Consider the following 21,387-nt stretch of genomic DNA (forward strand, 5'->3'; position numbering starts at 1 on the left):
TCGGTTTCCAATCTGACTGGATGCAGCTGAGTACCAGAGTTCTGTATTTATGTTATAATACCTATGTTTTTGTTAATACCATAATATAGAACATTCATTTTAGTCCTATTTTAAAGACAAGTCTAATAAGTCTATTAATAAAAAACTGGCTTCAACATACTAGATATACTTAATTATCCTAAAGAAAATTGAAATTAGATTAGAAGTGAGCCAAAACCCAAATCATTATATTTTATTTCTTTTGTCCAATGTATCTAGCTAGAGACTGCGCCAAAAAGATTATTTTATTTTCGATTTATATAGAATGAAAAAATATCGTTCCTAGACTCCCTACTAAAAATTTATTAAACTATTATACAAATCTATAAGCAAAATATCGACATCACAAAAGACACAACACTAGTCAACCAGTTTGCCTCAATTCATGGCCGATCGAAGGTCTCACAATCGGGTTACACGTAATATATTACAACATTAACTATTACGCGCTCACGACTGCTATTCAATGCATTCAAATACGTATGTATTGAGATTTGAGACTTATATGCTACTTTCGGTTAAACAAAATCTCCTGTCTGAAGTTTTATTTCAGACTCTGACCGAGATCTGGCTTCTGATTACTCGTAATGACTGCCAGAGATGTTCAAATAACAGTAGGGCCCCAACAATTTTTCGTCATGAGTCATTGATGGTCACCCATCCACGGAGCGACCGCGGCATGTTGCTTGACCTTATGATCGACTGATCCGTGCGGCGTTTACAAGGAGCGACTGCCCTATCTGACCTCCTCAACCCAGTTACCCGGGCAACCCAATACTCGTTGATTAGACTGGTGTCAGACTTACTGGCTTCTGACTACCCGTAACGACTGCCAAAGATGTTCAATGACAGCCGGAACCTAGTTTAACGTGCCATCCGAAACACAGTCATTGGTGTCTAAGATATACTTAGAAGGTATGTAAAAACATATAAACTTAGAAAAAACTATAAATAAATAAAACAACAAATCAATAAAATTCATTATTTATTGAACTTCCGATAAATTACAATTTTAAAATTCAGGAAATGAGACATTTAAACATCGATTCTGTTATTTACATAAATTATGATATTTTGAGAAAAACATAGTAGTAGTCACGGAGGAAGGAAAGATAGCAAAGATGACATAATGCAGGTGGGTCAGGCGCCTTCTTCTAACTCAAATACGTAAGGTGGGGATACCAAGGGTACCAAGACGATCAGTTATGAGTGAACTAACGAGGCGTTCGGGTTCTTTGAGACGATTTTTGGTACTTCAAAAATTGGCGTATAAGGGCGGAGCTAGTATCGTTCCTCGTCCCCCTCGCCCCGCATGTTGTCGTGCTACTTTCTTAGGAGATATTGCGTTATGACATCTCCGTTAGTCATTGTTGTGTTAGATACAGGTAAGTATGCAGAAATGTATACATTTTGAAAAAATGATTTAGGAAGGTATTTACAATATAAAAATATTTTTTGTAAAAATAGTTTTTTAGAGAGTTGATATTTTTGGTAAAAATAATCGTTTTGTAAATTGACTTAAAATTAATTGATAGCATTATAAATTAAAAAATTGTATATAAAAAAAATCTAAAATATAGCCATATTAAGGGAAATAAAAAGGATGAGGATAAAAAGTAGTCATTGTGCAGGTAATCATTTAAATCGTTTCAGTAGTTTTGAAGTGAAAACGCGACAGACAGAGTTACTCTCACAATTATAATATTAAGTAGGGATAATATTAACAGTGGTATTATGATTAATTATATTTTGTAACATCGATACATTTAATTCAACTATTTTTTGGCTATGAATTATAATTTGAAGTAATTATTTATCGAAAATTAGTCACAACATCAATTGAATTAGGCTATTTATTTATATATTATAAAATTAACAGATTTTGTCTAGTAAATTCTCTTAATTGTAATATTGGTAAAATATTATACAACAGTAGAAAACAATAATGTAGGAAATTGCGCTAAAAATGCATTAAATAATATACAGAGTGACAACATTCATAATATAGGCTTTCCGAGGAAACCATTTAGTATATATTATGTATAATTGTAAAACATTGCTGAAAGGTTCTTCTAACCTACAGACAGACATGTGTTGCTGGGGAGTTTGTTGCGCCACTTCTTCTTCCCAGCAATAACACATAGGCAGTGGTGAAGGGTGGGCGTTTTGGGGGCTGTCTTTTGTAAATTTTTGACGTCCGAAAAGTGTAATTTTGCAGCCAAGTTTTAAGAAACGATTTTTGATTGAAATGTATAGAAATAAATATTTTTTGACAGTACAATAAAAGTATTGAATTTGACTAGTCAACTTATTAAAACTATTTATTTTACAAGCAAAAGTTTTTTATTTAAAGCCCAGTTTCACTGGTTACCGATAGTGTCAGTTAGTAATCAGATAGTTATTGCTATCTGCCAGATATTCCTATCTAAGACCTGTGAAACCTAGTCATAAACCGTGGAGTTTCTTGGCCGTTCTTCTCCTTAGGAAGCTACTTTTGGAATGGACAACTAGAATCAAATTTATTTATATTTTTGACGTTCATTAGTGCTTGTAAAGGCCTAAATAATTTGAAAGATAAGTTCTTGATAGGCTATCAGAAAGTTTATCAGTAACCGGTCAAACAGGCTTCAGGTGTGATTCCTCGATAAAAGAATATTGAATCAGCCAGCTGTATAAATGTATTGTATAATATAATATTATTAAATATTTACCTTCTGGTATTTTTGTTTTGTTATTGAGAATTCTATACAAACAAAGAATTGACAATAATTGAAAATATGATATATCAATAGAAAGGTATTTCCGTGTACAATAATAACCGGGTAAGTGCGAGTCGGACTCGCACGAAGGATTCCGTATGGTAAAAAATACATAACATTTTGGATACGGAACTCTAAAATTATTCAATCATTAATGTAGTTTTCTGTGCCACATTTATATCATTAGTCCTATTTTTCCCTTTAAGTACGGAACCCTAAAAATCATTCAATACATTTTTTCCCGTTTTTTAAAGATAACGACTCTATCGAAGTCAAAGGCAGAGTATTTTTTTGACATGACATTGACCTTGACCTTGACTATATTTTTGTTACATTTTGTTTATAAAGTTAGTTCAAAAGCGTAGTTTCGAGCAGACAGTCGATGCTCCTGTCCCGCCTAGCCCGATAGGGAGCCAGCAGCTTCAGATGAACTGTTCTGACGTGCAGCTTCATAGAGTTAGACTGCGAGAAGTTCTTACCGCAGTGGGCGCAAACTCGGAGAGTTTGTAATTGTACTTTGTGATTTGACTTTGACCTTGACTTGACTTTGACATGACTTTGATTTTGAATTGACTGTGACTATGCCTTTGACTTTACTCTTTAATTTGGTTTGACATTGACTCATTGACTTTGACCTTGACCTTGACTTGAATTTGACTATATTTTGTTATATTTTCTTTATAAAGTTAATTTAAAAGCGTAGTTTCGAGCAGGCAGTCGATGCTTCTGTCCCGCCTAGCCCGATAGGGAGCCGGCAGCTTTAGATGCACTGTTCTGACGTGCAGCTTCATAGAGTTAGACTGCGAGAAAGTCTTACCCCAATTACCTCGAACTTGGGGAGTTTGTGACTTTTTTTGACTTTAACTTTGTGACTTTGATTTCTATATGACTTTGACTTCGATATGACTTTGACTTCAATATGACTTTGATGTGACTGATATGACTGTGACTTTGACACTGACTTTGACCTTGACCTTGACATTTTATCTTTAGTTCAAAAGCGTAGTTTCGAGCAGACAGTCGATGCTCCTGTCCCGCCTAGCCCGATAGGGAGCCGGCAGCTTCAGATGCACTGTTCTGACATGCAGCTTCATAGAGTTAGACTGAGAGAAGTTCTTACCGCAGTGAGCGCATTGGTATGGTTTCTCGCCGGAGTGTACCTGTGGAGAGATATAGTTTATTTTAGAGCACATTTTTTAGTAAAATAATAAGAATAGATAAAAAGAATATGTTATTGTTTTCTTCCATTGTTCTACAAAAGAAAAACCCGAAGTAGCCCCGGTAAGTTATAAAAATACTTGTATTGGGGTTAAATTCTATCTCTTTTTTGGTTGTTATGATCTTCCATCATCAAATGACGGATTCAGCGGTCGGGAGTATCAGACTCTTACTGACTAAATGGTGAATACATGGTGGGGCCATGTTCCTTCTTAAGCCCGCCATGTACCAGTTTACTTCTATCCGAGGAAAATAAATAGTGTTAATGTTTGTATGCCGAATGGCAAAATGTGGCTGAACTTTGTTATAAGTATTTGAAGACCTTTGTATTTACCCATATTTGCAAAAAATTCTAATCTATTCTAAAAAAAATGGAATAAATACAAAGATTTGATATATTTTCTACTATACAAAGGCTGCCAAAACGACAAACATATTTGACAAATAAAAGTTGAAGTGGTGATTAATTTTTGCTGTCCTTGAAAGTGTTTTTGATTATTTTTCCCGAAATCTTATCATACTTCCCACTAGCAGTTTCCTTGAAAAGTACTTACTGTACCTTGTGAGAGAATCCTTCAAAACAGTTGAGTAGTTTCGGAGCTTTAGGATACAAATATTAAAAAAACATGCTGTATTTTGAATTGAAAAACAAAAAAAAAATATTTATTGGCACAAACAATAAGATAATGATTTATATCTGATGATAACTTGGTTAAAATAAGCAAAATAAATGGCGGACCGCTGGTTGTCACAACAAAATGAAATATAAGTACCGTAGAGGCGGGTTACTTTGACCCTAGGGCATAACTTTGGCCCAAATCGAGAAAATGTTAGAACTGTCCGCCGTGTCGCGACCGTACAACCGAACGTCGTAGTTCCTTCGGTAACTAATAGATGGCGATATAGACGTGTACTTGTGGAACTGTTTTACCGACTCAACTGCACGTCGCTACATATTCGCGCCATTTGAAATTTTGACCCTATCACCGGCGTATTTTTCTGCTGCAAACTTTGATGTGTATTGCTGTATTTTGGTAAGTTTTGCAATTGGATTGTTATTTATTTTCTTAGGCATGTATATAGGAGTATGGCAATTGTTTTTTAAAGACGATTTACTTGTGTGTTGGGACTTAAATTACAGATCTAGAAAATCGGTATACATTGACCGCCTTTTCGGGTAACTTTGGACCAGCGGGCCAAAGTAACCCTGCGAAGTTTATTAGTAGAGAACTTTACATTTTTGATCCGTTTGTTACAGAATTAAAACACAAAGCGTTATTCCTGATGCCATCCAGGTACAGACGACAGCCTGGCAGTCGTCGGTATGTCGACTACACCCAGGCAGATTTAAAAAAATGTCTGGATGCAATCCAATCAAAAGTGCTCACACAGAGAGCAGCTGCAGAGTTGTTTAACATTCCTCGCAGTACTTTGAAGAACAAATTGATCCGGAAGCACCCTAACAAACCAGGTAAACCTAAAATTTTTACTGAAGAGGAAGAAAACGCTTTTGAAGCACACATAACTGCACTTTCGGAATATGGGTTTCCGCTGACAGCATTAGACCTGAAAATGATAATTAAAAATTACCTTGCATCCCAGGGAAGAGTTGTGAAAATTTTTAAGGACAACATTCCTGGTAAAGACTGGTTGGCTTCTTTTCTTTCACGACATCAGTCTCTTTCACGGCGACTTGCTAACAATATTAAAAGAGCCCGAATTCAAGTGTCGGAAGATGTAATTTCCAATTTCATAGAAAACATCGACAAAGAACTAAAAAGCGTTCCACCCGAAAACATATTCAACTACGATGAAAGCAACCTTTGTGATGACCCTGGAAAGAAGACTATACTATGCAGAAGAGGAACAAAATATCCTGAAACTATAGTAAACTCTACAAAAGTTAATTTTACTGTCATGTTCTGTGGCAACGCCGCTGGGGAAGCAGTTCCACCGTTCATCGTTTATAAGTCGGATCATCTCTGGTCGACTTGGACTGAAAATGGCCCCAAAGGTGCTCGATACAATAGAACAAAGAGCGGATGGATGGACAGCGCAACTTTTGAAGACTGGTTTCTTAATCATCTTATGCCAGTCCTCAAGAAGAAAACTGGAAGAAAAGTGGTGATTGGAGATAACCTTGCTTCACACATTAATAAAACAGTTTTGAAGGAGTGTGAGAAGCACAACGTTAGTTTTATTTGCTTGCCACCCAATGCAACACATATACTTCAGCCCCTAGACGTGGCATATTTTCGACCTTTGAAGTGCAAGTGGCGACAAGTAATGCTTCAATGGAAGAATAGTCAATTGGGTAGGAAACTGTCAACTACACCTAAGGATCAATTTCCACGACTATTGAAAACCGCTTTGGATTTTTTGACCGAGACCAAAGCGAATTTGGTTGCTGGTTTCAGAAAGACAGGCATATACCCCGTCGACAAACAGGAACCATTGGCTAGATTACCTCAACAAGATCGAATCATAAACGCAGATCTTATCGGAAACTCTTTTATGCAAAAATTGGTACAAAGCCGAGCTGAAGCGTGCCCTGAACAGAAAACAATTAGGAAAAAGAAACTTAATGTACCACCTGGAAAATCAATCTGTGCCACTGACCTTGCAGAAGCAGGTCCATCGGGTTTACAGCAGGCTAATACTATAAAAGAAATGAAAAGGGCAACAAAACGCAGACGACGCAATGTCTCTTCATCTTCAAGCTGCACTGACAGGACCATCAGTCTGGCTTCTTCCACTGAAGACCACATAATGCCTTATGACTCTGAGGATGATGTTCTCTTGAGCAACTATGTGAGTCAGATTAATGATGCTGATGCACATGCATTTCGAGGCGATTTTTTTCTGCATTCACCTGATCTTCAGCAAGATTTCATAACGTTCATCGAGCATGAGAGTGAAGTAGAAGTGGAGTGTGTCTCTCCTGTTCTTCAATTCACTTCCCTTCAATCCATAGAGGATATACAGATCGTTGAAGAAAAGTGTAATAAGACTGGGAAAAATTTAGATGCACCGGTCTTTGAATCTGGTTCGAAACGGCAAGTTGAGGATGCCGTTGTAAAGAATAATAGAGACCATTCTGCTCTTCATTTAGGAGAAAAAATGCAGGTCGTAGAAGGTTGTCCAGACAAAGACTTGCAGGTCTCAACCGTATGTCAAATCAAAAAGTTACCGCAGGATACATTAGAACCACTAGCTTCTCGTGGAGCTTCACGTCCTCAACTTGATCTAGATCTTGTTGTTAACGACCATGTTCTAGTAACATGGAACTCACGCAAATACCCAGGGCAAGTGTTATCAGTATCCGAGGAAGGAGCCTTTATAACATGCATGAAAAGAGATAAGACGTACTGGCGGTGGCCCGCGATTAAAGATGAACAGCTTTATAGTTGGGACCATATAGTACGTAAGATTAATCCTCCTAAATTTGAAAAAAAGGGTTCTTTCTCTGTTCCTGAAATGAACGAGTGATAAGAAAAGGTTTTTCAGTAATGTTTGTAATATTAGATTAGATGCTACTCGTAAACGTTGATTCTCATACCTACATAAGACTGAAATTATAATTTTATATGACTGAAAAGTAAAATATGTCTCCGAAGGTTACCTAATTAATCTAAGATTGTTACGTTAAAACCGTTTAAGTTAATATTATTTTAAGTTTTGAAAGTTTGTTAAATTTTTTGAGACATTTTGTAGTATAATTTTTTTTTTTTAATATATAATGATTTAACCTCGTGTTTTAATTTTTTTTGAATTTGTTTCTTACATTAAACCTCTCCTGGCTATTCAATCTTACCGCCCTTGATGGTTTCTTTGGCCCCTGATAGCTGCAAGTGCGATTTTTTACCAATAAAGTTCATAGGGTTAAAGTTACCCTTTCCTAAGAATAACTTTGGCCCAAAACTTTTCATAAAAAAAAAACAAGTTACGCTTATCATATTTCTAAAATACACTTCGCATCTTGTTGATTATATCCTTGAGCTTCTTTATAACTTTTAAGAATACTAAAAAGACAATACCGATACAAACTACAGATAAAATTCATAAATTATTCGAAAAAAATAGCCAAAGTAACCCGCCTCTACGGTAACTATGTTTTTTTTCAAATACACTGTATTTTCCACACATTTACAATATAATACAAGCTCAACTCACCCGGTCGTGCCTGTTTAAAGCCGCTTTGTGTTTGAACGCCTTCGGACACACGGTACATTTGAACGGTCTCTCGCCAGTGTGTGTACGAACGTGAATCTATAGGAAATACATAGATATTAATACTAAAAACATTTAAAAATCACTTCAAAAATCTATTTATAGTAAAGAAAAGTAAGTAATAAAGTGATAGTAAAGTCTATTAATTTGAATGAATAATTATGTTTACATGAAAAGGTAGGTATAGATAGTTCAACTCAGATTTGCGCGCGGCCCTATGTGTGCGTCGGCTTGTAAATATACAACTTTCGTTCGTGTGACAGTGACGTCGTCCGAGCATGACGTGTTCTTATCGCTTTTTGTTATGGGTACAGTCGTTTACGAAAATGTCTAGTTCTTCACGGAGAAAATGTTTAAGGAGTCAGGTAGCGTTTCAAAAAATGAAACAACATTCAAAGCTTTTTATTATTACATTTTACAGTTTTTCATTATTTTCTCATACGTTTTTTCAAATTGACATTGACAGTACCTAAGAAATAAATGAGGTGAAATATCTAAGATGAATTAAATACTTCTTACATATTTTCTAGCTCGGGGTACGAGGACAATAAATAAAAGTGTGGACTAAAAATGCAAAATTCATCATTTGATTTTTCAAGGAGCGATTCAGAATCATTATAAATAAATAAACATTAAATTACGTAATAACTGTTTTCTTTAAACAGCCGTAACCCCTAAATAACTGTATTTGTACCCGACTGTACCTCTTGTCACGCACACAAAGTCACTGTGTACAAGGGTTACCCACACATAAGGCCGCGCGCAAGACTGAGTTGAACTTACTATACCTAAATGGAAATCGTTAGAAGACACATGGAAGATAACAAATTCAGTAAAAAGTTTTTTTTTTTCAGTGACAGTAGTTACTGAAAAATATTTAATTATTTTTTTTACAGACTAATTTACATGAAAAATATTTTTCAATAGGTTTTAGGTCTTTCTTGATAAAAACACCTTTTAGAAATAAAATGAAAACGACTCCAATAATACATGTACATACATAGATACGAGTCAAACTGAAAACCTCCTTTTTTGAAGTCGGTTAAAATTAAAAACATTCTTAAAACTCAAGCAAAACCTTGCTAAAATACACAATATTATTAAAATGACAAAATTACCCGTAATCTCTGTATCTGGCTGAACCGCTTGGGGCATTCAATACATTGGAAAGGCTTCTCTCCTGTGTGAGTGCGCTGATGGCTCACGAGCGTTGCTATACACTGAAAATATATAATTATGTACATAAACATGAAATGAAATGAAATGAAAATATTTATTCTCCGAGATATGGTTTACACAAAAGGTGGTAAAAACAAAGAAAGTCACTTAACATAATCTCGCCTTCAGTAGGCATGCGAAAATTATAACATAAATTATGCTTAAACCTATAACGCTTATATATAAAAGCTAATTTCTATAATTAAAATATTCTTCTATTGTGTAGAAGCACCCTTCAATAAGCCAAGCTTTTAACTTCTTTTTAAATTTTACTTTAGGTAGCTCTCTAATTTCTCTAGGAATTTTATTATATATGTTAATTACCATCATTCGACTATTTTTCTTATGTAAGGTACTTCTACAGTACAGTGAGTGTACATAGAATTATGCAGATTTATTTTTATATAACATAAAGTAAAAAAAAATAAGGAACATCATCTCCCGAGCCTTTTCTCAACTATGTTGGGGTCGGCTTCCAGTCTAACCGGGTGCAGCTGAGTACCAGTGTGTCACAAGGAGCCACTGTCTATCTGACCTCAACCCAGTTACCCTTAGGTAAGACTGGTGTCAGACTTACTGGCTTCTGACTGCCCGTAACGACTGCCAAGGATGTTTAATGACAGCCGGGACCTACAGTTTAACATGCCGTCCGAAACACAGTAATTGGTGTCCAAGATATACGTAAAAAGTTCATACAAACTTAGAAAAGCTGCATTGGTGCTTTCCTGGAATCGAAAACACACTCATACTTTGGAGGTTGGTTCTTTACCCGCGTCCCATCGCGCTGTGAGAGTGAAGGAATAGTGAGGGCACCGCAGTCCAAGCAAATGTGCACAAACTATAATATATCCTGCGCAGAGGGTTGATCTTCTTATATGAGAACAGCCGCTGTGGCCGTGTTTATAAAACCTATTTAAAAAGTATAGATACCGGCTCGGATCTTGAGCGCTCGGCGGAAGAGTGGGGATCGCTTTGCGCAGCAAAGAACCAATCCCAAGTGACGGCTATGACGCGATGCACTGCGGGCCAATCACCGCTTTAGCCCGCCCCCGCGCCTCACTTCATACCACAATAGGGACCCAATAAATCACTTCTGCGCAGGTGAAGGTCAGCACTCAAGATTTGTGCCGATGATTATAAGCTATTTTAAGTACTTACATCACATTTCTTCCCACAGAACTCGCATACACAGGCTGTTCTTTTTCTCTTGTCCTTTGGTTTACGTTGTTTGTTCTTAATTCCTAAATGAACGCGTTGATAGTGAATCGCGAATGAGCGGTCGTGGGCGAATGTTCTGTCGCACTGTGGAGATAATATTATGTGGTTAAAGTTTGGTTAAGGTTGAAAAAAAAAAGAAGAAAATAGAAGCAGACTGTATGCGAAACAAAATTAGATTGAAAAAATTACATGCTGTATATTGATTGGTTAGAAAAAAGCATCCTGTATGTGGCCTTGTCGGAAACTATATTTTGTTGAAACACTATATAAACGGGTCGTGGGGTCCGAATGCCCACATTCTATTTAAAGATCTCTCTAGGCGGCTGGTTGACGCTTCTCGTGACCAGAAGGCTGGCTATTACCTCGGACAAAGAATCAGCATGGCGATCCAACGAGGTAATGCTGCCAGCCTCTTGGGCACGCTCCCAGTTGACAGCGATGGGGACGAATTTTTTGACGCTTTTTAGTTGTTTGTTTTACTAGGATAATTTTTGATATTTATTGTAAATATGTATTGTATATCTATGTAAATAAATATAAAGAAATAAATATATAAAGAATATCCTGTATATTGACTGGTTAGAAATAAAAATCAGCCATCAGCCTGTATAATTCGTTAAAAATATAAGCCTGTATATTGCCGCATTAGAAATGGAAGCAGCCTGTAAGTTGATTGGTTACCATATCATATCATTTATTGGTTAGAAATAGAATCTGCCTGTGTATTAATTTTGTACATTTATTATGTATTTTGTAATGCAATAAGCGATATCATATGATAATTGTTTAGAAAAATTAGAATGTATGTTGTCTAATTAGGAATAGAAATAGCCTGCTTATTAAAATTAGAAATATAAACATCCTGTATATTAACTGATCAGAATAGAAACACCGTGTGTATTTTACTTTAAAATAAAAAGACAGATTTCAAACAAAAAAATGTAAGTGTTCGATTTTAAATTGAAGCAGCTTGTATAATCTATAAAAAAATCATTCTTTATATTTTATTTTTTTTAAAGAAAAAGAAAATTTTAAATAAAAGTACCACGACTGTTTGTATTTTATTTTACTTATTACTAGAATAAACAATTGAAAATAATTTCACTTTCATCACAAAACAACCAAAAAATGCTAAACAAGCACCGATAATTCTCTTAACAGCTCACTCACCTCGTCACACTTGACGCCGCCCGGGTCATGCGTCTTCAAATGATCTTTCAACGCGTCCTGAGTTGGGACATTCTCACCGCATTGGAAACACGAACTGGAAGAAATATAGTTAGAAAACTTTATTTTTGTAGTTGGTAAAAAATATGGTAAGTTGAAGAGGTTCTTTGGTTATTTGCGTAGTTGGGTAAAATGCCTATTGATAAATGAGCTTCAGCGATGTCTTAGAGTGAAAACCTCGTAAGTGCAAGAGATAAATTTTCAGGATAAGGATTATATAGTATTAGATATTTTTTACGATTATCTTCCAAGAAATGCAATAAAGAGTGAAAACCTCGTTAGTGCAAAAGATAAATTTTCAGGATAAGGATTAGTATTCGATATTTTTTACGATTATCTTCCAAGAAATGCAATAAAAAAATATTGAGAAAAAATGCATTTCCGAGGTTTTCATTCTAAGACGACGAATAGATAAATGAGCTACTTAACACTGGAAGAATTGTGCGAATCAGACTAGTAGACAACGTAATTATGAAGGTAATTGGTGCTAGCAGTTCAAGCAATCAAACTCCTCATTTACAATATTAGCTATAAATTAATAATTTATCATATTAATTATTAATATTATAAGAGGAAACATATTTTTGTTTCTTAGTAAAAAAGGCTTCGAAACTACTGAACCTAAACTACTGAAAGCTACACTTCCCGGGCTGTAGTAATTGTAGTTTACTGAGCCTCACTTTCTCAGTCTTTAGACTCTTTGTGTACCAAATATCATTTAAAGCTTCAGTAGTTTTTACATAAAAACGCAACATACACAAAATTATTTTCGCATTTGTAACAAATATTACTATGTATTTTGACTCACTTCTGACTACCATCACACACGCCATCTTTATAAGCACTTTTATGCATTTTCAGAGCTTCCATAGTTTTGAAATATATTGAACATTTCTCGCATTTGAATTCCGTTTCTGGGTTTGCATTCTGAAAAAGAAAAACTGACATTTAATCATCATTCCCAACTATGTTGGGGTCGGCTTCCAGTCTAACCGCATGCAACTGAGTACCAGTGTGCCACAAGGAGCGACTGCCTATCTGACCTCCTCAACCCAGTTACCCGGGCAACCCGATACCCCTTGGTAAGACTGGTTGTCAGACTTACTGGCTTCTAACTACCCATGTTTTTACAGTGTTTGTATGTGTTGAGTGTCTGAGTGTGCCTCACCCAGAGTGCGAGTGAATGAATGAGTGCGTTACTGAGTGTGTTTGTGAGTGTAATAGTGTGTTTATGAGTGTACTTCTGAGTGTTCGAGTGAGTGTGTTACTGAGTGTGTGAACGAGTGTTTGTGAGTGCGTTACTGAGTGTTTTTGTGAGTGTACCACTGACCTCACATCGGTGCGATTTCTTAATATGCATAGCGAGTCCGACTTCCCCCAGGAAGCTCTCTGATTGATGACTGGTTGACTTAGTAGTACATTCTAACCCGACTGTGATAGAGGAGGGAAGTGCGTGAATGTTTGTGAGGGTGCTTATGAGTGTGAGTGTGTTTACGAGTGCGTGTATGAGTGTCTGTGTGAGTGTGTGACTGAGTATGTCTGTGAGTGTCCCACTGAGTGTATATGTGAGTGTGTTACTGAGTGTACTACTGACCTCACACCGGTGCGACTTCTTAATATGCATTGCGAGTCCGACTTCCCCCAGGAAGCTCTCGCCACAGACTTCGCAGCAGTATTTAGACGGGTGATGTAGTCTCAAGTGTGTCAGATGACTGGTTGACTTCGCGAAAGTCGCCCCACACAGTTTACAGGTGAATTTGTGACCTTTTGACAAAAAATGGTAGATTTTGATATTTTCCATTCTGAATACACTGTTTCATGTTTTTTTTTCTTTCTTAATTAAATAGGTTTATGTGTAAATTATAATGCAGTACTCTTCTTTAAATGATCTTAGAGTATAAATGTATAATTATACTAGCTTCTGCCGGCGGTTTCACCTGCATCCCGTGGGAACCTCTGCACGAACCCGGATAAAAAGTACTATAGTTCGGCCATTCAGAGAATGCGTTCCTGACACGTCGCGATTGAACTGACGACGTAACTACATTCATTGATTATTGATATAATAATGTTGTTTTAATGCTCCTCAATTGTTAAAACGGTAAACAACCAGCAAAAATATTTTTATCGTAACTGCAACGCCATTGCAAAGTTACGTCGTCAGTTCAATCGCGACGTGTCAGGAACGCATTCTCTGAATGGCCGAACTATAGAATGCGCTAATCTCAGGTACTTCTCCGATTATGGAGGAAGGCTACTTTTCATAGGGCATTTTATTTTTCGCATATCGAATAGCCTGTCCGCCATCTTGGGGAGGTGGCCATATTGGATTTGTAATGACGTTTCTTAGCTAGTCACGTATTGTCATCAGAACTCAGAGCGTGTGCAAAATTTCATCAAAATGGGTCAAATTAAGATTCCACGCTTTTCTTATACAGGGTGTGTCGTTCACAATCACATTAAATCCTATCGCATATACTTTATGATTATGGCGAATTGTAAAAAAAAAACCTAATCCATTCAGCGGTTTGGCCACAGGAGTCATTTTTCGTTTTCATAATTTACAACAATGTATTTGAAATATATATTTTTTAATTTGACTAAATAAAAAATACCTTTATGCCACTTGATATGCTCTTTAGCGCGATGTGCACTCTTAGTCGTTTGTGTGCATATCTTGCATATGTAGACTCGTTCGTGGGCGTTGCTCGTGTCTATACTAATATTATAAAGCTGAAGAGTTTCTTTGTTTGAACGCGCTACATTTTAGCCAGTCCGCCATCTTGGGGAGGCGGCCATATTGGATTTGTAATGACGTTTCTTAGCTAGTCATAGTAACGCAACGGATTTTGATTCGGTTTGTTTTCGGCGGGTCGCTAGTAATATTATATTAATATATAAATGTATGTAAGAAACTAAATAAAGAAAATACCTTTATGCCACTTAATATGCTCTTTAGCGCGATGTGCACTCTTAGTCGTTTCTGTGCATATCTTGCATATGAACACGCGTTCGTGTGCGTTGGTGATATGCGATTTTAAGTTCCGTAGTGTCGGCCACCACGTATTGCATACGTCGCAATGTAGAGTTCCGGAGGACTGGAAAAGAGATTTATATTTATTTATTAATATCTTACAATAATGTAATAAAGCTGAAGAGTTTGTTACTTTGAAGGTGGTCTCAGAATTTCAGGAACTAACATGATGAAAAAAAAAATTGTCCGTCTTTTAGAAAAAATGGACATTAACCGATGTACCACAAAAACTTAAACGTCTGTTGAACACTTGTCAAAAAAAAAATGACAGATAAAAATGACAGACAGAGAAAAAAGTTTGGCTGCAAAACGCACCTTATTTAAACGTCATATTGTAATAAGGTGCGTTTTGCAGCCAAACTTTTTTTAGACAAGTGTTCAGCAGATGTCCAAGTTTTTGTAGTAAAGCCGTAAGTTTTTCTTTTCTCTCACAAACAAATAACAACGAAGATACAACTCGATTGAATTTTGTGATAATACGTCACTTTATATTAAAATGTTTACGTAGCCATGACGTGCCCCTACTCTCAATCTTTATAGTGATATATCTTAGTAAATACTTGTTATCTCTGTTACAGCCTTTTTATCGTCCCACTGCTGGGCACAGGCCTCCTCTCACACGGAAAAGGATTGAGCATTAATCAGTAAATACTTATTTTTTTGTTAAAATAAAAAATATGTGCCCAATATTGACGACCTCTGTGGCGCAAAGGTCACCAAGCCGGACTGCCGAACCTGAGGTCCCGGGTTCGATTCCCGGTTCGGTCGACATTTGTGTGATGATCATGCTTGTTGGCCGTGGTCTGGGTGTTATGATATGTATTTATAAATATGTATATATGTAGCTATATGTAGTTTATCAGTTGTGTTAGCACCCATAACACAAGTTAATAAATAACTTACCATGGGGCTAACCGACCGTGTGTGAAAAGGTGTCGCGACATTATTTATTTATTTATTTATTTTATCTAAAATATTAAATTTTTTTCACTGTAAGGAAGGTACAGTATCCTCGAGTAACATAGGCTTGACATATTTTATCCGGGTATGTGTAGTAGTTCCTAGTAGAGCGTCGTAGTAGTTCCTAGTAGTCGTGGTGGCCCAGTAGGTAAAGGACCCACCTCTCAAGTATGAGGGTGCGGGTTCGATCCCAGGTCAGGCAAGTACCAATGCAACTTTTCTCAGTTTGTATGTACTTTCTAAGTATATCTTAAGACACCATTGACTGTGTTTCGGATGGCACGTTAAACTGTAGGTCCCGGCTGTCAGTGAACATCCTTGGCAGTCGTTACGGGTAGTCAGAAGCCAGTAAGTCTGACACCAGTTTAACCAAAGGGTATTGGGTTGCCCGGGTAACTGGGTTGAGGAGGTCAGATAGGGCAGTCGCTCCTTGTGACACACTGGTACTCAGCTGCATGCGGTTAGACTGGAAGCCGACCCCAACATAGTTGGGGAAAATGGCTCGAATGAGTGGAACCAAGGGGAACAATTATTATCTTATGTTAATTATACTTACTTTATCATGTCTTAACATATGATTCTTATAAGTAGTGTCTTGTAGGAACCCTTTATAACAATATTCACACTTATAGCAGGAGTGAGTATAATTATGTGAAGTTTTCCTGTCTTGTACCTCTTCAATTTGCTCTTCCTTTGTCAAGCATTTCACCTGAAATTCATAAAAAAACTACATTAAGGCCAAGTAAAAAATTATCAGGCTCACTACAAAAACTTAAACATCTGTTGAACACTTGTCTAAAAAAAGTGTGGCTGCAAAACGGACATTATTTCAACGTCATAATCTGTCATTTTTTTAGATAAGTATTCAACTGACGTTTAAAAGTTTTTGTGGTATGACGGTACTTAATAGTTTAAAAACACACTTTTGAAAATGATTATAAGACTTTTCTAACAAGTCCAAACACAGCTATGATACGATGTTCCATCATGAAGTTCCAGTTCATATCTTCTGGCTCCATCATCAGATAAGTTCGACAGTACCATATTATTGTATTGTCGTTAGAACTAAATACATTATAATCTGTGAAAATTTCTCCTGCCTATCTATCAAAAATGGACGAAAGTCTTAGTCCAAAAACTATTAAAAACTTACCTCAATATCACCACAAGTACACTCTTCAATCACATTATCAGCATCAGTCTGATCTTTGTCAGACTTCTCATCAACGTCAGACAATTCCTCAAATTCAGACTGAACACTTGGCACATCAATATTCTGATCATCGTTTTCCTGCACATTGTTACTTTGATCATCAACTTCTGTTTGACTATTCTCATCAATTCCACTGCCAAAGTCAGACCGTTCATCAATAGTACTGAAATTAGTATCTAGAGACAGAATTTCAATGTCAGAATCGTCCTTCTTTTTTCTGACTTTGTTAGCTAAAGGTTCTTCATCACTGAAGTCTATATCTATTTCCTCTTTATATATGTCTGCTGTTAGATGTTCTATTTTGACTTGTATTTCTTGAGTGTTCGTTAATTCTGGTGTTGATATTGTAAACGGTAGTTCTGTATTGTTTAGTAGTGCTATCGTGTGGATTTGGTCTGTTGTGAGCTGTGAAATAAAAGTAATACTCCATTTGAATAGGCACTCAACTAAAGATAAACAATCTTGATATGACTTTTTACATAAATACATGTTAAACAAATAAACTACTGCTTAAAATAATTGTTGTCTAAGTATATCTTAGACACCATTGGCTGTGTTTCGGATGGCACGTTAAACTGTAGGTCCCGGCTGTCATTGAACATCCTTGGCAGTCGTTACGGGTAGTCAGAAGCCAGTAAGTCTGACACCAGTCTAACCAAGGGGTATCAGGTTGCCCGGGTAACTGGGTTGAGGAGGTCAGATAGGCAGTCGCTTCTTGTAAAGCACTGGTACTCAGCTGAATCCGGTTAGACTGGAAGCCGACCCCAACATGATTGGGAAAAAGGCTCGGAGGATGATGATTAAAATAATTGTTCGATTGATTAAGTTATTGATATTATTGTATTACATAGATTTTTAGTTGCATTTTAATTTAAAGCTGTGCGGATTAGTTCGTCAATCACAAGGTTAAGCAATGCTTGGCATGGTCGTTCTGTGTGGTCATCTTGAATAAGAATAAGAATCTTTATTTGCAGAGACACGGTATTAGGTACAGGTGTTATGGTAAATTATATAACGTACATGCATATCTCACCGCTCAATCGGTATGCAAATTTCGCGTAAACACTGGTACATACTACATTGACATAAAAAAATAAATATCACAGTATCATACACATACAAAAGTGTTATTTCAGAGTGTCAAGAAGACTCCTTCCATATTACTGAAGGTGCAATAAATTGGTGGGTAACAGCTATCATTTGAACATGTTTGGCAGTCGTTACTTACGTAGTTGTAATATTACGTCGTGGGTAATTGGAAGCCAGTAAGTCTGACAACCAGTCTTAAAAAGGGGCAAGACTGCTTGGGTATTTTCTTTGAGGTCAAAAAAGCAGTTGCTCCATGTGGCACACAGATGCTCAGCTATATCCGGTTAGACTGGAAGCCGACCCCAACATAGTTGGGTGCAGGCGCCGCAGAAGGTAAGTTACTGTGCGAATACTTACTATTTCATTCTGCAACTCAGCATATTTCATCAGATCATTAGCGCGCTTGCATCTATCTCTGAACGCTGCACATTTTAGCAGTAATGCTCCGCAGTAACTGCATAGATATTGGGGAAAATTATCTGCTGGTGATACCTGTAATAAGAGAAGTAAATAATCAGTCTAGTAGTTCTTGAGATTAGCGAGTTCAAATAAATAATAACTTTGCAGCTTCAAACTGAGAACCTCCTTTGTTTGGGTGTACTATGCCAAATCGAATAACAAATAATCGAATATCAATTGATCGACCACTATAAATCGAAATTCTAAATACTCGAACATTCATAATATCGAATGGTTATTAAATCGAACATTCAATACATCGCGCAGTCTATACATCGAGTGTTCAAAATATCGAATGTTCGTTTGATCGAGCGTTAAATGCAAAACATATTCATCCTATAGAAAAATCCTTATTTTTTATGAATACAAGAAAAACTCAAAATTTACTAATAAATCACATTTTAATCTTTAATTCTTATCTTTTAAAGGTACATTTTAAAATTTTGTGTGAATTGAAAAGGCAAACGCGGAATTGGGAAGACCTACTTTACAAAAAAGAGGCAAAAGGGATGATAATGCGATAGAAAAAATGTTAAATAATAATAAAAACTACATTAAAATATGATTTATTCATAAGTTTTGAGTTTTTCTTGTATTCATAAAAAATATAAATTTTTCGATTTATAGTGGTCGATCAATTGATATTCGATTATTTGTTATTCGATTTGGCATAGTACACCCCCTTTGTTTAGTTGGTTAAAATCACAGTTAATAATCTTTTTAGTAGTTATATAAGATCAGCGTGATGAAATAAAGTAATAGTAAATGCTCTTGAGACATTAATAATTCTACATTGAAAGGCTCCAGTTACTCGGAATTTATGTTAAATCTATAGAAATATAATAAAGCGGGAACATTTTTTAGTTTATTTGTTTGTATCCTAAGGCCGGCGCCTACAGAACCGATATGAAAAATTCTTGCACTGTTGGGTAGCTACACTGTCCCAGAGTAACACAGGCTATACTTTAACCAGGTCTGGGAAGATTTTCCCAGGGATACAGGTGAAATTACAAGAAATTGATGTCTAGTCTATATAAATAAAAATGAAACCCGCTTTCCGTTGTCACAACATAACATGAAAACGAACGGCTTGACCAAACTTAGACCCAGGAGAAGGTTTTAGGATTTTGTCACCATCCAGCTACGGGACGCGGGTGAAACCGAAGGCGAAAGCTAGTTTAAAATAAAAAGGATAAATATCTATAGCGTGCTGAAATTAATTCCAGGCTCATGTAGTCTTGTGAGAACTACTTGTTGCACATGGATAAAGTTTCTTTTAATTTAAAATTCCTTCAGGCTAGATAGCATTATTGATGTGCTAATCAAGAAGTTAATCAGAAAATTTAAAATTTAAAAAAAATATTTTTTCTAAATATTTTTAAAAATTACTACAAGTTTTCACCCAGTTTATGGAACTTGGGCATTGAATAAAGAACTTGATACTTATAATGAACTACAAAAAAGATATTAATATAGCCTTTTAAAAACAAAAAATAATTAAAATCCAACTTACTTGAATCCCGCTAAACAGTTCAAACAGATTTTTAAGCCTGTATTTGTACATATCATAGAGATTTACGCTAGTAGCGAGACAAACACGACACGCTAGTAAGTCCTCCATTATTTTTACAACTTTTTTCACTTAATAAAATCACAAAAAATAGTGAAAACTAAAATAATAAAAACATTTTTTTTTTATCTAAACAAACAAACAAGTAGACACAGATAAAATTAGAAATTGATTTGACATCTTTGATCTTTTCAAATGTAATGTGTCAAGAAAAGTATTTTTTTTACTTTAATTAGAAAATATAGTTTCGAAAATCTGAATTGAGATTGGATAATTTGATTTATAATAACTGCAATTTGTTTGAATAAGATATTGATTGATTGAAAGATTTTTTTCACAATAAAACAATATAATATACGTCACGATAGTGATTGACTTATTACTAAAATCTTTAGGCGATATTACTATTCTGACTGTCAGTTCAATTTATATTTTTGTTTTAATGTGTCTTTATTTACATAGATATTTACAATACATATAAAAAACTATGCTAATAAAAAAAAAAACACTATAACTAAAACGCGTCAAAAAATTCATCCCCATCGCTGTCAACTGGGAGCTCACCCAGGAGGCTGGCAGCATTACCTCGTTTAATGGCCATGCTGATCCTTTACTGGACTAGATAGAAAACTGTATGTTTGTAATTATTTTTATTTTCTTTTTAAAAGAGTGTCCATGGAGTTTCTTGCCGGTTCTTCTCCATGAGACCAACTCTTTGGAACCGTGCACCTAACTTTGACGTTTCGAAAGAGCTTTCCTAAAAGATTATTTGAAATAAAAAATTTTGAGTTTGAGTTTGACTTTGTCCGAGGTAATAGCCAGCCTTTTGGTCACGAGAAGCGTCAACCAGCCGCCTAGGCAGATCTTTAAATAGGGTGTGGGCATTCGGACCCCACGACCCGAGGGTTTCAATCCCAAACGGTTCGAAAATGTAGTTGTCGACAAGGCCACTACATTATATTAGATAAATATTTTAGTTCGTGATTTGTAACACTATTTAATCATTCCAATTTTTTTATCGTGATTCTAATTTAAAAGAGAACGTCGTGTTTGTAATGTTATGTCAAAACTGACTGAAGGCATTTTATGAACTCTTAGGGATATGCTTAACATGATAAAGTCTGAATGAAAAATAGGTATTGTAATCCAATTA

At 35.9% G+C, this 21,387-nt stretch overlaps 1 protein-coding gene across 1 annotated transcript; it reads right to left on the reverse strand.

The window, feature by feature from the left end:
* Positions 1–1,007: 1,007 nt before the first annotated feature.
* On the reverse strand, positions 1,008–20,354 carry LOC124644497 (zinc finger protein ZFP2-like). The gene is made up of 12 exons (XM_047183906.1): positions 20,178–20,354; positions 18,563–18,697; positions 17,057–17,521; positions 16,460–16,612; positions 14,842–15,007; positions 13,504–13,673; positions 12,718–12,836; positions 11,853–11,946; positions 10,623–10,766; positions 9,365–9,466; positions 8,190–8,285; positions 1,008–3,958 (listed from the first exon to the last, which is right to left on the reverse strand). Exons 1-12 carry the CDS (start codon positions 20,283–20,285, stop codon positions 3,788–3,790), a joined length of 1,923 nt encoding a protein of 640 aa, XP_047039862.1. The 5' UTR covers positions 20,286–20,354; the 3' UTR covers positions 1,008–3,787.
* Between the last annotated feature and the right edge of the window lie 1,033 nt (positions 20,355–21,387).

The sequence above is a fragment of the Helicoverpa zea genome, chromosome 30 (genome assembly GCF_022581195.2).
Source record: "Helicoverpa zea isolate HzStark_Cry1AcR chromosome 30, ilHelZeax1.1, whole genome shotgun sequence".
Taxonomy (NCBI): Eukaryota; Metazoa; Arthropoda; class Insecta; order Lepidoptera; family Noctuidae; genus Helicoverpa; species Helicoverpa zea.